The 12,410-nt window shown below is 43.4% G+C and overlaps 1 protein-coding gene across 3 annotated transcripts; it reads right to left on the reverse strand.

Annotated features, from left to right (window-relative positions):
• Positions 1-518: 518 nt before the first annotated feature.
• Positions 519-9,779, reverse strand: CDK1 (cyclin dependent kinase 1). Of its 3 annotated transcripts, none has more exons than XM_087765205.1 (8): positions 9,697-9,779; positions 8,518-8,568; positions 6,901-7,057; positions 5,663-5,786; positions 5,089-5,259; positions 4,334-4,497; positions 4,062-4,203; positions 519-867 (listed from the first exon to the last, which is right to left on the reverse strand). In XM_087765205.1, the coding sequence occupies exons 2-8, from the start codon at positions 8,552-8,554 to the stop codon at positions 754-756; spliced, it is 909 nt and encodes a 302-aa protein (XP_087621331.1). In that variant the 5' UTR covers positions 8,555-8,568; positions 9,697-9,779; the 3' UTR covers positions 519-753. The 3 variants fall into 3 exon arrangements, with proteins under 3 accessions (XP_087621331.1, XP_087621332.1, XP_087621333.1); XM_087765206.1 differs by lacking the exon at positions 9,697-9,779 and adding an exon at positions 9,660-9,680; XM_087765207.1 differs by lacking the exon at positions 9,697-9,779 and adding an exon at positions 8,709-8,829.
• Between the last annotated feature and the right edge of the window lie 2,631 nt (positions 9,780-12,410).

Consider the following 12,410-nt stretch of genomic DNA (forward strand, 5'->3'; position numbering starts at 1 on the left):
AGGGGCCCTGTTAAGCAGCTACACATTGGTATATAGAGTCCATGTAAAATTTAAGGTATCATACTTTAACTAGTCCAGGAGCTAGAACTATGCCAATTCACAAGTTAACATGCCAATGTCTAGGTAAATTCCTGGGCCTTCAAGGTAACAGAAAAGCATAGAGCAGGGATTTTTCCAAATGCTGATTTGCAAATACCTTCAAAAACTCAAACCCTAAAATGAGTTAGGCCATCTACTTGGCTTAAGTAGTAATCTGCAATTCTTCTGTTCAAAAGCTCATTTACATGTCTTTTGGCACACTGATTGCCATGCTCAAGCAAAATTTTAAACTGACATTATACTGGAACAACTCAAACTTCAGAGGAATTTCCTATCGTATCTTCCCATCATATCAAGAACAGCAATTTAGCAGTTTAGGTTGTCTGCTTTTTTTAGACAAGCAGTACCTTACCAGCACACTCCAAAGAAACCAGTCCTTTTGTAGAGCCCATGGTCTGGAAATAAGTTCAGTCCTTCACTGGATTTAAAGCTTTATTTATAGAAAGTTCACTGCATTAATGGCAGCAATATTTGCATTGTATTTGAACTCAGCACTAATAGGTTAATATTTACATTTAGGGAACACTTAAACAAAAACAAACTAAACACAGCCACAGTTTTAGAGTAGAGAGACAGACATACAAGTTACAGACAGACTTAATAGTAAAAGTAATCACAGTTATTTCATTCTGGTTGTTTTAGTCCAAAGATCTGTTATTTCTTAATCAGATTAGCAGGAAGAGTGGATTTGTCCAAGTCATCGAAATATGGATGGTTCAAGGCCATTTTGCCAGAAATTCTTTTTGCAGGATCATAAATTAACATTTTCTGGAAGAAAAAGGAAACACATTAACTCCCTCAAAATAGGAACTAAAATCATATTAAATAGGTAGATATTTAACCACAGTAATAATCAAGTGACCATAAAGATAAGTTTGCCCCCTGTGTTCCATGACTTCTCAGAGGGAGAGGTCATTTCCACCTACAAGTCAGTAGTAGGTCAGTAGTAATGCATAACATCTCAGAAAGTGAAGAAACATTTATTCTCCCATTCAATAACCAAGCCCACGTGTGTATTGGGGTACCATATGCACTAAACTAACCAGAACCAGGCATCAAGTAGCAACGATCATTAGTCTCAGCTTCTCGACTAAGGGAAATTAATAAGCTTTAGGCTGTTAAAGCCCAAAATGCTTACAAGGACAAGCGGTCCTATGCTTGTTTTGTCAAGCTGATGTTGAAGAAACTGATTTCAAATTGCTTCTACTCAGCTTGGTGCAGCAGTTTACAGTTAAAATGTAGGAGTGATCACTCAGTTACAGAATACAAACAGGAAAGTAGTATACAAGCAGGTAGAACTGAAGAAATTCAGAGTTTGAAAACTTGAGTATCTTTGCAATAAGTTACTTCAACTGAAGACATCAATAATAAAGTTGATGAGAGCAAACAGACCAGATGCCATAGCCACTAAAATAGCCCCCAGAATTTTCTAGAACAGGCAAAAGATTTGTTTTGCTAGCAGTTTAAAGAAAAAGAAAAATGCATCTACAGTTTATATCATACATGCAGCGGCCAAGAAGAGGCAAGAAATGAAGTATTCAGCAGTTTTCTATTAGACCTAAAACTAGCAAAGTCCCTGCAAAGTCTTTTTGCTTTTATTTCTCCTTACTAAAGGAAAGTACATTTCAAATTCAAGTAATCAGGATTCTGCCAGCTGCTTCACCCCCATCCCCACAACAAATTTATCTTACAGAAAAAAAGCTTAACCAGTATTACTCCACCCAGTATTCAATCTTGACATTTAACTATCTTTAGACTTCATCCTACAGGGAGTCTTCCAAGTTGATTTAAACCACTGAATTTGCATTTATATTCTCTGAACTCCTGCCAAATGCAATGCTATCTCTAAATTTAACCTTGTATGTCCAATTTACAGGTTCCCATTAGCTATACCCCAGAACAACAATATCCTATAGCTAATGCTGATATCAAAGGTTCTCTTAAAATTGACTCAGACAAAAAAGGGCAAATTTAGCTGAAAAAGGGATACTGTGACATTGAGACTACAGCACTTCAGCTGATAGATTAAGTGACCATTTCTTCTCTGAGCAGTCTGGAACATAGCTTTTCCTGAAATTTAGTGTCTGATAGACCACAGCTTTTGATGACAGCCATTAAGTGCTTTGAAGTGCTGGCCACAGAAGTCATTTAGCTTATGAAGGTCTTAAGTTTATAACCTCACTCAAGAAATTTGTCTTTAAAAAATGTGTGATCCCTTTTCAGAACTATTTTACATACCACTTCCATCTGCAATAGTCCACAGAAGGAGAAATTAACATTTTCATTGACACATCTGAGCTTGTGCTCTAGAATGAAATGTTCAGTTTTGTTGCTTTTAAAGTTATATTACTGCTTCAGGCTTAAAAGTGCCATAGAAAACTTAAATGGATTCCAGATGCCTAAGAATTCAGCCATACCACTGTCACTAGGCATTAACAGGAAGCTGAAATTTCAACATTTATTAATTTAAGGCAAAATTATACAAGATTTTACAGAATTTAATATGTTTTGAGATTAGTATTTTGTTAACACCATTTGAGGAATTGCCTTTATTATCAGCAGCCCAAAACATTGGTTTTATACAATGAAGCTATAACTAAGCTCAGATGAGTACTTACCAGGCCAGTTACACGACTGTATCAACAACACGCACTTGCCTGTTCAATTGATTTTAGTTTGTAAATACAATCAGTACCAATTCTACTTCAAACTGATTTAATAATGATTCTGTCAGTGGACACAGAGGAATTATTCCCAGCTTAAGTCAGTTATCTCTGTGAAATGATACTGCTACAAGGTTCAGAGAGCTATCCAAAACAACTATATGTTTAACAACCTCGTTCAGGTTGTCAGTCTGAACTGTGGCTCTGTTCTCACAAAGAAACACTGTGAGAAATTGTGGTCATTTGAGCTTCTTGGATAACACCGCTTCAGAGTATATTGGTATGGCTGTAGCAAAATAGGTAATACACTACTTTGTTTGTGACTGCTTAAAAACATGAGCCAGCTACACAGGTAATTGCTGTACAAGGTTTCCCTTGTACCAAGACGGTTCTGACATTTCAGCTTATCTTAAGACACATAGAGCACCCACCCCACACCCCCACATGCAAGGCTGCACCACATAAATGCAGCTTTAGGATAAGTCACCAAGGTACATGCTTATACTTAGGTGCATTTAAGATCACACCTAAGTTGTGATCTAAATTAGTCCACAGTGGCAGCACATCAGCTGGAAGAGCACTAAATAGAGAAGCCTGATGAAGAGCTTGTCAAATAAAAGCTTAGTGTGGTAGTTCAACTGCACGGCTACAGAACTAAAGTAAACTCACACTAGACACAAAATATGTTAATTAGAAGTTAATTTACCACAGCCAAAAAACTTTAACTCAAAATTTAAAGGCAATCAAGACAGACACTGCAGACTGGCTTAAACTAAGCCCATGGTTTCACAGCTAGTCAATAAATTCAGCTGTTTTCATCATTGTTTAATCAGTTAAGACCACCATGAAAGCTTAATCAAGATGAGCCCACCAAGATTCATCCACATGCTACCCTAAGAGAGAAACATTTCCAACTGGATGAGCAGTCATACAGCCACATCATAATTAGTGCTGGCACCAGGAAGGTGACAGCTACAGGTTGTGGGCAGGAGCCTTCACTTAAAACCTGTTCATCAAAGCTCATCCTCACTTCCAAGTTGTACCTGGCTTATTAGTATAAAAAAGCTGAGGCATAATTGCTCAATGAGAAAAGTAGTCTTGTCATCTATTATTTATTAAATAAGTGAGGGAATGTCACACTAAGCATCAGTTCTACAAGAACAACAGCCCATACCACTGCTGATAGTTTGAAGATCTCCATATCTTCATTCTAGCCAAGACCGATGTATAGCTTTATGTATTCTAAAGTATTTGAAATGGCCTGTTCACTTTCTTAATCAGCAGTTTAAGACTACTTACAGACAGCAGATCAAGTCCATCTTCATCTAAGTTTTTGACATGTGATCCCAGGCTGCCAGGTTTCCATTTTGGGAAGGTGTTTTTATAGTCTTGCAGGGATTCCACTTCAGGCCATACCTCGTTGTTGGGGGTACCTAAAGCTCTATGCAAGCACAAGCGAAGTACTGAGCAGTTTAGTCCAAAATCTGTATGCATTACTACGATTTCAGTAAGTGCACAGCACTGTTGTGCAATGCTGTGCAAGTAGCAAGGAAAGGTTCAGCCTGACATACCTGAAGATTCTGAAGAGCTGGTCAATCTCCGAGTCCCCGTGGAAAAGTGGCTTTTTAGTCGCCAGCTCAGCAAATATGGTGCCTATGCTCCATATATCTACAGGAGTAGAGTAACGAGCAGATCCTAGCAACACCTCTGGAGACCTGTACCACAGTGTCACTACCTATTGAACGAGGAAATTTTTGTATAAGTTTATAGAATCAAGTCCTCTAATTGACTGCAAGCACAATGGCTCATTCATTATTAAGCAGCATTCAGTTTTTTTGTTAAAATAATAGCCGGTGCTAGAAGTTTTAGTGAAAATACTTGTTTCAAACTTCATTTACAGATAAGCACAACAAACTCTATTGCAGTAGTTTTTACTGCAAGCAAAGCAGTTGCCTACACTACTTCCCAAAGAGCAGGAAACCTTTAGCACCTAGCCACTAAAACCCTCAAATGCAAGTACTTTGTGAAGCAAAAATGCCCTTACGAGACAGTGAGCAACAAGTTCTGGCCCATTTTTCCAACCTTAACGATTCTATGATTCTAAGATAATAGTGGGATTCATAAGATGCTTTGGAGATGGAAAGCCAGGGAGAAAGTCAGGGAGATGGAAAGCCATTGAATAAATCAAAACTGAAATTTAACTTTTTGATACTATTAATGACTTCAAAAGCTCCATGATTCTTTTTTAGCTGTTTTCTATTCAGTTATTACCAGGAAGCTAGTAAGCATTGTCCAAATCACCAGGAGGATGTTCCAACTCACTCACCTCATGAGTGTATACCCGCACTGGAATTCCAAAGGCTCGAGCCAATCCAAAGTCCGCCAGTTTAATCACTCCCTTGTCATCTATTAAGAGATTCTGAGGTTTTAAGTCTCTGTGCAGAACTCTTCTTGAATGGCAGAAGACAATACCTTGCAAGATTTGATACAAGTAACTCTGTAGAAAGGATGAAGGGGGAGGGGAAAAAGAAAAAGGAGTAACATTTAATACAAGTTAATGTTCTGCAACATAAAGCCGTTTCCTTACATGAGCTCTCCCCATAGTAGTAGGAAACGGAGATCCAAAGCGTTGCAGATATTGAGTTAATATCAATCATAAAGCCACACAAATGAATTCTTTACTTAAGCTTAGTTTAAGACAGTTTAATTTCAGTAATTAAAAGAATTTGAAGTGGCACAGGAGAGCAAAACTCACATTCATCTTATTATCCACAGCTGCTTCTTTAACCTTTCATTTCTCCTTAAGGAGTTAATTATACTGAAAATAAGAGCTGCTTATAGCTTTGTAGGTCATCTTTTTAGATTAATTTCTCTTTTATATTAAAAACTGTCCTCATTACCTTAACACGTGAACTTTCCAAATATTGGCCAGATGGAATGGTATCCAAGTATTTCTTGAGATCCATGGAAAGGAATTCAAAGACGAGGTACAGTCTTGAATCCTGCATAAGAACATCCTGAAGACTAAAAATTGAGTATACAATCAACTCCATTGCAAAATGCATGGACTCACGGTTACATTTCCCCTCTCAACAGGGATACAGGCTGAATTTCCAGGTTCCTGTTATGAAAGCCTTAAGAAGCTTTCGGTCCTCAAAGATTAACAGACCTAGTGGGTGACACTGAAAAATCAGTGAGTCATCGGAAAAATCCAGTATAACTGAAATAGTGTCAGACTGAGAGAAACACCCTATATGCTTCCTCTTAAACTTATGTTCCCTCCTGCCTAGTATCAGACACAGGAAGCCTGAGGAAAAAATATCATTGCCTTTAAAAAAAAAAAGACTGCTGATGTTGGTGCCTAGCTTCCTTTTGAGGCTGGCTTGTTACAGCACAGCCTGAATTACTAGGAGGGTTTAAGGGAATATTATAATAGGAACCTAGTAGACACAGCGGGATTTGCACAGGTTTTTAAGTATCTCCTTCATCCTTAATAGATTATAAAGGTCCCTAAACCCAAGCATACATACACTGAGACACTAGATGGCTGGCACTTGGCCAGTTTTAAGGCACATTAGAGAGCAACTATTTTGCTGCATCAAAGAGCAAGTAAACATTTTGTGGGGAAGACAATAGCTGTGATCAATTCTACATGTCAAGTAGTCACTGATAAAAGTTTCACTCATAGCTCGGATGTGCCAGCTATCAACACAAATCTCTGCTACAAAACAGCAAGGAAGTGATTGATGACAGACGTTCATACAAGAATGCTAAGGTTAAACGGTCTATACCAAGGTGGCAAATAAAGTTCTGAGACAGACTAAAGTAACAGCTTCAACCAGTTTTCATGAGGTACACTGTCTCCATTCTAACAATAACCACTCTGAAGATAATCCACATAAGTTACAGAATCAACAAAAATTTATTAGATTCCCAGAATGGGAAGAGGCAGCATGAGGAAATCTTAATTAAAAACTGGCATAAACACATGATTTGGGACTATAGCTGTTTGCTGCAAGGCAGACACTGTATTAAGCAGAGTAGTGCTCACCTCACTAGAATAGTGAAAAAATAATTTCTTATCTGAAGGGACCTAGTGCCCTCCAAAGAGTTTAGCTAAATACCAGTATATGCATACCAGACTATATTGGGATGATGCAGCTCTTTTAATAAAGAAATTTCTCTGATAGCAGTACTTGGAACACCTTCGTCCTCACTTTCTAGACGTATTTTCTTCATTGCAACCACTTGGCCTGTGGTTTTGTGCCGACCTTTATACACAACACCATAGGTACCTGAACAAAAAGACAGTGAAACGCACATAGGAAATACCAGCTTCAGGTACAGATAAGTCATTGCAAATAAGAATTGCTAACATAGGCAAGAGTCCTTGCAATCAAGTATTTTTTGGTTTAATTGAGTATTTGGCTTGATTAAGAACTCCTACTTAGTTTTGGCAGTTTAACCATGCAATAGCTTTGTTTGTTTACAGCATGCCACCCATAAACAGTATCATTTGTTAGGACAGGGTACTTAGTAGCCTAAGGGTGAAACTTGAATATTTGGAAGATGTAGTTGTAAAGTCAGATGCTATTTCAGTTTCAGGCTGATTAACTTTCAGGCAAGATCACTATACCTCTTCATCCCTGAGGGGTTATGATTTTGCTATTGATACATCATATTAAAAGGTTAAAGGTTTAGCTGCGAAAAAAGCAGTGCTCCCTCCACAATCAGAGATCTACCCATCCGTTGGTCAGATCTACAGAAATACCTCTAGCACAATCCTCAGTGCAGGAGAGAGGGTAGTGCTGTGGGTCTCAACAGAAGCTAAAATTGGAACCAATAGTAAATCTCAAATCAATAATCTATTTTAATCATCAGTGTTCACAGAAGTAGAACCCCTCAACAAACCAAGACAGCTTAAGTATTCTGTTTTCACCCTTCTTGGAGCATTAAGCCCTCAGATTAAGCTCAAACTAGTTTCTTTCAGGAAGAAAAATTCATGCACAAGACTTCAGTTACGAAGCTTTGTTGTAAGATCCAAGCCCACACATCTTGCCATTACCTTAGAGAGCGCCTTCTCAGAGTAACATACTGCAAAGTCTCAAGTCCACATAAGGCCAAAGCATTAAAAAAACACACTGACTGCTATATCTAACATAGGCTGGATTTCCAGTGAAAGGGGGGTTGTGACTAACATCCACATTGAAGAAGTCTTCTTAGTGCCTTATAGTAAATTGTTAAAATTCACTTCTCCAGAGGTTTACAATCTGCTCTTTCCTTTGACAAGCATAGTGACGAGAGATAATCCAAGCAGAACAATCCACAAACCACTACTCCTTACCAGGAGCTCCGAGGAAAATAAGTATACCACGCAGTACAACTTTAGGAGCAACTGATACACAAGTTCATATACAAAGGAATGGAGGAACTTCCTAAACTGAAAGGCTGGTTTCAGGCCTCAGAACGTATTTTTTTTTCCTCTTGGAGGAAAATAACACCATTAGCCATCGATATGAAGGCAGATGCTTCTCAACACTGATCAGTTGTCTCAAATAGGCCATGTCATCTTTGAAAGAAGGGCAGTCTGAAAGCTTTTACATATAGAGATAATTACCACAGTTAACCACAGGCTTATTTTGCCAGTTGGTTGAATCTCAGTAGATCCTCTAATAGACAGAGTGCACAGAGCTTCTATGAGACCTGATAACTCAAACTGTGGAGCGTTACAAGGCTCATGGTTCTGCATACTTACCTTCCCCAATCTTCTCTATTTTTGTGTAATCGTCCATTGCTACAGTTATCCCTGAAATGAACAGGAAAAAAAACCAAAAAACATGAGAGTGAACAGTTGCTGTCCTGAACACAGCCAAGTCATTGAAATTATGCCAGGTCTTTGGAAGCTAGTCGTGTCTTACATAATTAGGATGTAATGTGAACACTTACCGTTCTCCTCAACAAAAACACAGGTTTTTATTCAGGGTTCCAACTAGAAAAACTACATCTCAAAGTATGATTAGGCATCAGCTCAAAGGAGGAAGATGCTTTTGTGAAGAAAGCTCCTCCAAGCAGCTGAAAAAACACACCCTAGTCATTAGTTTTACAGAGTTGCTCGTTAGCAGGAACCCTACCGTCCCAAGTCACGAGGCTTGCTGTTCGCAGCGTGAGGGCACACCAGCCCCACGTCATTTGGGAAGCGCACAGCGCAGCCTTAGGAGCTGCAAACCCGAACTGCGTGAAGGGGCACCAGGTCCTGGGAGGCGTTAGCCCCCGTGCCGCTCTTCACCTCCGTCGCTGAGCGCAGCCGAACTCCAGCGCCAGGTTCGGAAGCGCTACGAGGCCACGGGCGAGCCCGCAGCCGCCCGCAGCCCCAGCGGCGGTTTCCGAGCTCGGGCAGCCGCTCAGGGCGCGCGGAAGGGCGGCGAGCGCTCGCCCCTCGCCCGCTGGCCGCCCGAGCCGGCTCAGGAGCACGCTTCCATCTCGGCTCGGCTCCTGCCCCGCTGTCACAGCTCGCATCACCCCGAAACCGCCCCGAGCACCCGCTGGAGGAGCTGGCGCCCTGCCCGCCTCCCCCCCCTGCCTCCCCAGGGCGATGCTGCCCCGACCAGGAAGGGACGGGGGCCCGCGGCGTGCCCCGGCACACCGCCCCGCTGGGCAGCGGCACCCCCTCCGCCGCCCGCCCGGCGGAGCGAGAGCTGAGCGCGGCAGGAGCGGAGAAAAGCCCGCCGCCGCGCCCGCCGCCCGATCAGCCAGCCGGCCCGGGCGGCGAGCGGGGGGCTCGGCCCGCGACCCAGCGTGAGAGAACAACCTCCCCCCGCAGCCGTTACGCGGCCGCGCACGCCAACGGCCGCGGAAAAGCGGCTCCCCAGCCCCTCCGCCGGGCCGAAGCCCCCGCACCTTCCCCCCGGCGGCGGCGGCCGCCGCTCCCCCTCACCTGAGCCGCCGCCGCGCCCGCTCCCCGCTGCAAGGAGGTCCCCGGCCGCGCTGCGGGGGCGGGCACGCCGCGTTCGAACTAGCCGCGCGCCGCCCAGCTCCGCCAATGGCGCCGCGCGGCGATGATTCAAAGCGGCCAATCAGCGTGCGCCGCTCCGGCGGCGCCAAAGCGAGGCTGAAAGGCGGCTTCTGCCTCCGCGGTAGAATCGGTGCGGCCGGGCGCGGCAAGCTGAGGACGCGCCGGGCGTCCGCTTGGTTCGCGGCCGGTGCGGGCGGGAGGTGCCCTGTAGTCCAAAGTCTTTTTGCCCAAATGGCGAGGTACGGGGGCACTGACGCAACGGGTTGCGCTGGGACGGCGCTAATGGGTAAACTGGTCGCTGCCCAAGTAACACATTAGGCTGTTTGCATGGGATGAGGTATATAATAATATTTGGATCGAGCTAGGCTTGTGGCTGCAGCTGCTCCTTTTAATCATGCAAGTCTCAGATTTTGATGCCAGAGCTGGCCAAAGCATAAATTCATTATTTCAGGCTGCGAGGGTGCTGATCTGTGAAGTACTGCTGTGACTTTTGAAGCTGGTTTTCAAGTACACGCATTAATAAAAGGTCATTGGGTAACTTAATTCCCCAAATTAAAGTTCTGTATCGCTGCTCCCAGATTAAGAACAATTAGTCCCTATGCTATCACAGCTTTCAAAAGAAGGGAACATAACTGGAGAGGCACCTGCTCAGGGAGGGCTCTGGTAGCTGCAGCCTCACTCCATCGGTACCCAGGGAAGTAGTAATGCAATACACATATAAAGTCTGGGAAAATACTATTCCAAGCATTGCAAAACTGTGTTACTTAGAAACCTCGGTGCTAAATATATTTGCAAAGCAAAAGTGTTTCTAATTTTATAGGTCTTTCCCCTACAGGATAGTTTCACTGAGGATTCTGTGATGCTGCTGACCCACTCTGGCACCCGTTTCTCATCGGCACCGACAGCCCTGGGCCAACACGCTCCTGTGGAAACCTACAGTCCCCGCAGGAGTGAGATACGAGCACCGCTCCACGTTGTTGAGGTAACTGCATTTTTTAATTACTTCATTGCACTGGTTTACAACATCCTTGAAGGATGGCAGTGCTGCTCCTCTTAACTGTAAGCAGGGCAGGCTGCTGTATACAAAAATGTACAGCTTCTCCCCTAAAAGCATTTTTTTGGAGGGTGATTCCAGCAGGCGAGACTGTTTATGGTGCACCTCCTTCTTCTCTTCCCTAACCCATGGCAAAGGCAAGAGGCAGCTCGCCCAGCTCCTCCCCTGCAACACATGTTTCAGGGGTAAAAATCCTCCACTTTCCCCTCCCTCCTGGGGAATTTTTTGCAGCATACGGCGCGCGTGCTCACAGGTTTCTGTTTACCTTGAATCGTGTATTCCCAGCACGTGCTAGGGATTTACCTGCCTAGAACAAGGCTTTTGTACCTCTGGGAAATCCCAGATGGAAATACGGCTTCGCATCTCATGCAATTCATAGGAAAAGGGTCTGACGCGCTCTGCCCTGCACTGCCAAGGAGAAACTTTTCCCTACGTGTGTGACAAGTCCCAGACAGCCCAGGCTCAGTAATTCACGTGGGCCGGCTGCACAGCTCAGGCACAGCGTGGGTGACGTGGCCCTCAGGCCTGACTCCAGACGGGTAGCACCGTCCGGCTTGCCTGCTCCACAGCTTTGGGGGGATTGCTTTCTATACACAGGACCGGAGCTACTGCTGCTGACTCTGCTGGACTCATCCCCGTCCGGAGACCTTAGGAAGGTGGCCAATGTCCACCTTTTCCTTCAGATAAAAAGAAAACATGTCTGGGAAATCCCAGACATATGGTAACCTTAGTTAACTTGGGGGGAAGAGGGGATTTAGCAGTATGCTGAACATTTAGTACTATAAATTAATGTAAGTTATATTAAAATATATACAGATTATATTTATATATAAAATACAGTGTGTCTCTAAGTACAGAATACACTGATCTGAATTTTCTTGAAAGCAACATTTTCTTTTTTCTGGTTTTAACCAGCTTTAGTTTAAATATACACAAATACTTCTTAGTAGTGCTGAAACAGTCATTTCTGTTGGGCACTAACCATTCATTCTGAGAGTGCTCACTGAATTTTCAAATTCCTTGAGACTACGTCTTTTTCCATATATCCCATTGCTTCCTGAGTTTTGAGTGGTGAAGACCAGGAGGCACCAGAAAGAAAGCTGATCAAAGGGGAAGAGCGCTCTCTTACGCAGGAGCCTGGTAGCCTTACTTCTTTTTCACATGTGAGGAGACTGCTCCACAAGCCAGCAGTATACAACGCTGTGATCCGTGCGAGGCAATGGTCCCCTTGCCTGGTGCCTGAGATGACAAGTTCAGCCTTTTCTGATACCTTTAGAAAAAACCTAGGAGGGCGATGGCTTTGAGATCTGTCTGATCGCTGTTGCACTTGAAGCCCAACACAACTGCCCCTGCCCTCACGTCTGTTCTTGTGACTGCCTCAGTGCGTAAATTGTGCTGGCTTAGTCACATGTAAGCAGCTCAGGGAAATTATTTTGCTGCGGTCTCCACGTTGGGTGGACTAGCAGCTGTGTACCAACACCTTATAGCAATGGAGAACGCCGTTGCGTGCAGTGGTTTCCTTCAAGAACAGCGGAGGCTGCTTCGCCGTTAGCGCGTGCTAAGAGTGCTCGGTGGCCGTGAT

The sequence above is a fragment of the Nipponia nippon genome, unplaced genomic scaffold (assembly GCF_047370975.1).
Source record: "Nipponia nippon isolate SJK-2023a ecotype South Korea unplaced genomic scaffold, ASM4737097v1 scaffold_3, whole genome shotgun sequence".
Lineage (NCBI taxonomy): Eukaryota > Metazoa > Chordata > Aves > Pelecaniformes > Threskiornithidae > Nipponia > Nipponia nippon.

What these genes read in the sequence shown, in the direction of transcription:
- CDK1 (XM_087765205.1), bottom strand. Translation starts at nt 8,554, where the DNA reads ATGGACGATTACACAAAAATAGAGAAGATTGGGGAAG. An exon ending in AATAGAGAAGATTGGGGAAG is followed by an intron (nt 7,058 to 8,517) that starts GTAAGTATGCAG and finishes CTTTTTGTTCAG; the next exon opens with GTACCTATGGTGTTGTGTAT. An exon ending in TGGAAAGTTCACGTGTTAAG is followed by an intron (nt 5,260 to 5,662) that starts GTAATGAGGACA and finishes TCCTTTCTACAG; the next exon opens with AGTTACTTGTATCAAATCTT.